This window comes from Olea europaea, unplaced genomic scaffold (assembly GCF_002742605.1).
Source record: "Olea europaea var. sylvestris unplaced genomic scaffold, O_europaea_v1 scaffold6414, whole genome shotgun sequence".
In the NCBI taxonomy this organism is placed as follows: Eukaryota; Viridiplantae; Streptophyta; class Magnoliopsida; order Lamiales; family Oleaceae; genus Olea; species Olea europaea.
The window spans coordinates 9,991-11,896 of record NW_019264782.1 but is presented as its reverse complement, the minus strand read 5'-3'; the positions used below and the strand labels follow the sequence as shown (position 1 = coordinate 11,896).

The following is a 1,906-nucleotide window of genomic DNA, read 5'->3' as shown; positions in this document are numbered from 1 at the left end:
CTGTATGTAGTCATGCTCCCCTGCATCCTTCGAAGAACTTGAATATTCTCGATCATTCTTATCGCCACCGATTTTTAGCAGAAATGGCTACAATACTTGCATCTCCAAATTTACATTTTAATCATCATCCTCTTTTTTCTTCTTGTTCCTCTTCATCTTCATCTCCTGTTTTGTTGTCTTTGATTTGTTGGTCTTCTAACGCTCAGCCTTTTGCATTATCTTCTCAAAATTCCAGTTTTCTCAGTTCAGGGTTTAGGTCCCATGAAATTGTGTTCGTCAGAAATAGCACGGGAAAATCAATGGGGGTTCGAATGTCGTGGGATGGTCCTCTCTCTTCAGTTAAATTGATTATTCAAGGCAAAAATTTAGAGGTATACTCTGTTTTCACTTTTAGCTTAAGATATTATCTTTTGATTGTTTGCCGACTGTTAGAAAAGAGAATGGAAAGAAGAACGAATGTTGTGAGTCCCAGTTTCTTGATTTCTTCTATATTTATTGGAAAGAAAGGACAATCTCTGAAAGAAATCGAGTGAAGTAAATTATTAAAGTTTAATTTGCTGGTATCGTGATGAATTGAACAAAGAGGTGAAAAAGCATTAGCTAAGCCGACTAAAAGTTTACTGAAAAAATGGTTTAGTTTGTTGTTGCTGCTGTTTTTGCTCGAGTGGATGTTTTCCTGTGGATTGTGGAACAACCGCTCACTTTATACTCAGATTGTGAGTTCCTTTTTTCCATTTTGCATAGAGTTTGATGTTATACACTTTTTGTTGGTAGTTTGTTGAAAACTTGCCAGATTAATGTTGTTATTATTTTGTGTTAGCTCTAAATAATGATATTTTTTCTTTACCACCTATGGAAGATATTAAATCAGGCCGTGTTGTGTATATACAGTTAACACCAACAGTGAAGGACCATGTGGAAAAGAAGTTGGGTAGGGCAGTTCAAAAGCATAGCCACTTGGTGAGGGAAGTGGATGTTAGACTATCGATGCGCGGTGGTGAATTGGGGAAAGGACCCAAAGTTCGTAGATGTGAGGTGCGTGCATGTGCTTATGTGAAATTAAAAACCTAAACTTTTGATATCTTTGGTTGTTTAGTTTGACATCTTTAACGGGCAATTGAAATTCTAGGTGACTTTGTTTACAAAGAAGCATGGAGTGATCAGGGCAGAGGAGGATGCTGAGTCACTTTACGGGAGTATTGATTTGGTGTCATCTATTATACAGAGGAAGTTGAGGAAAATTAAGGAGAAAGATTCGGATCATGGTCGCCACATGAAGGGTTTTGATAGGCTAAACGTTAGGGACCATGGTGTGCTGGTAGCAGTTGATGATTTAGCAGTGGCTCCTCAAGAAGAAGAGGGGGAGGATGTCATTGATGAGGTTGTCTCTTCTCCCTATTATTTCCGAAAATTTTCGTATTTTACAAATTACTTCTTTGTGTTGATTTGTTAAGATTTCTACCGGTAATAAGAAAGGATAATCTGATGAGTCGTTGCATCTCCTTTTCTTTGTTGTCTAATCTTTCTTTTAAGTTTTTGTATTCTCCTCATTGATAAAAAAGGGGGAAAAGGAGGCTTGTCATCCCTTTCTTTCCAGCAAAAAAGGGAAACAAGTGAACGAAACAATAAATACCCATCTTTTTTAGGATAGTTGTAAACTCTAATATTATGCTTGGTAAGGTAGATTAGATAGCACCGAACAATATTAAAAGAGAAAATTAAATTAAAATCTTTTTTCGCTGTAGGTTCTAGTATGGCCAAATACTATACATCAAATGTACATTCAATTGCCAGTATCTCATATATCATCTCGCCTTTCAGATTGTTCGCATTAAATACTTTGATATGCCACCCTTAAGTGTTGCTGAGGCAATCGAGCAGCTTGAAAATGTTGATCATGACTTCT

General features: G+C 36.7%; 1 protein-coding gene across 1 annotated transcript; it reads left to right on the top strand.

The window, feature by feature from the left end:
- Positions 1-6: 6 nt before the first annotated feature.
- Positions 7-1,905, top strand: LOC111390029 (ribosome-binding factor PSRP1, chloroplastic-like; the record flags this gene model as incomplete). Its single annotated transcript, XM_023015017.1, has 4 exons — positions 7-371; positions 892-1,035; positions 1,130-1,381; positions 1,822-1,905. Coding segments are annotated over exons 1-4 (768 nt in total), but the record flags the coding sequence as incomplete, so codon positions are not given.
- Position 1,906: the final 1 nt, after the last annotated feature.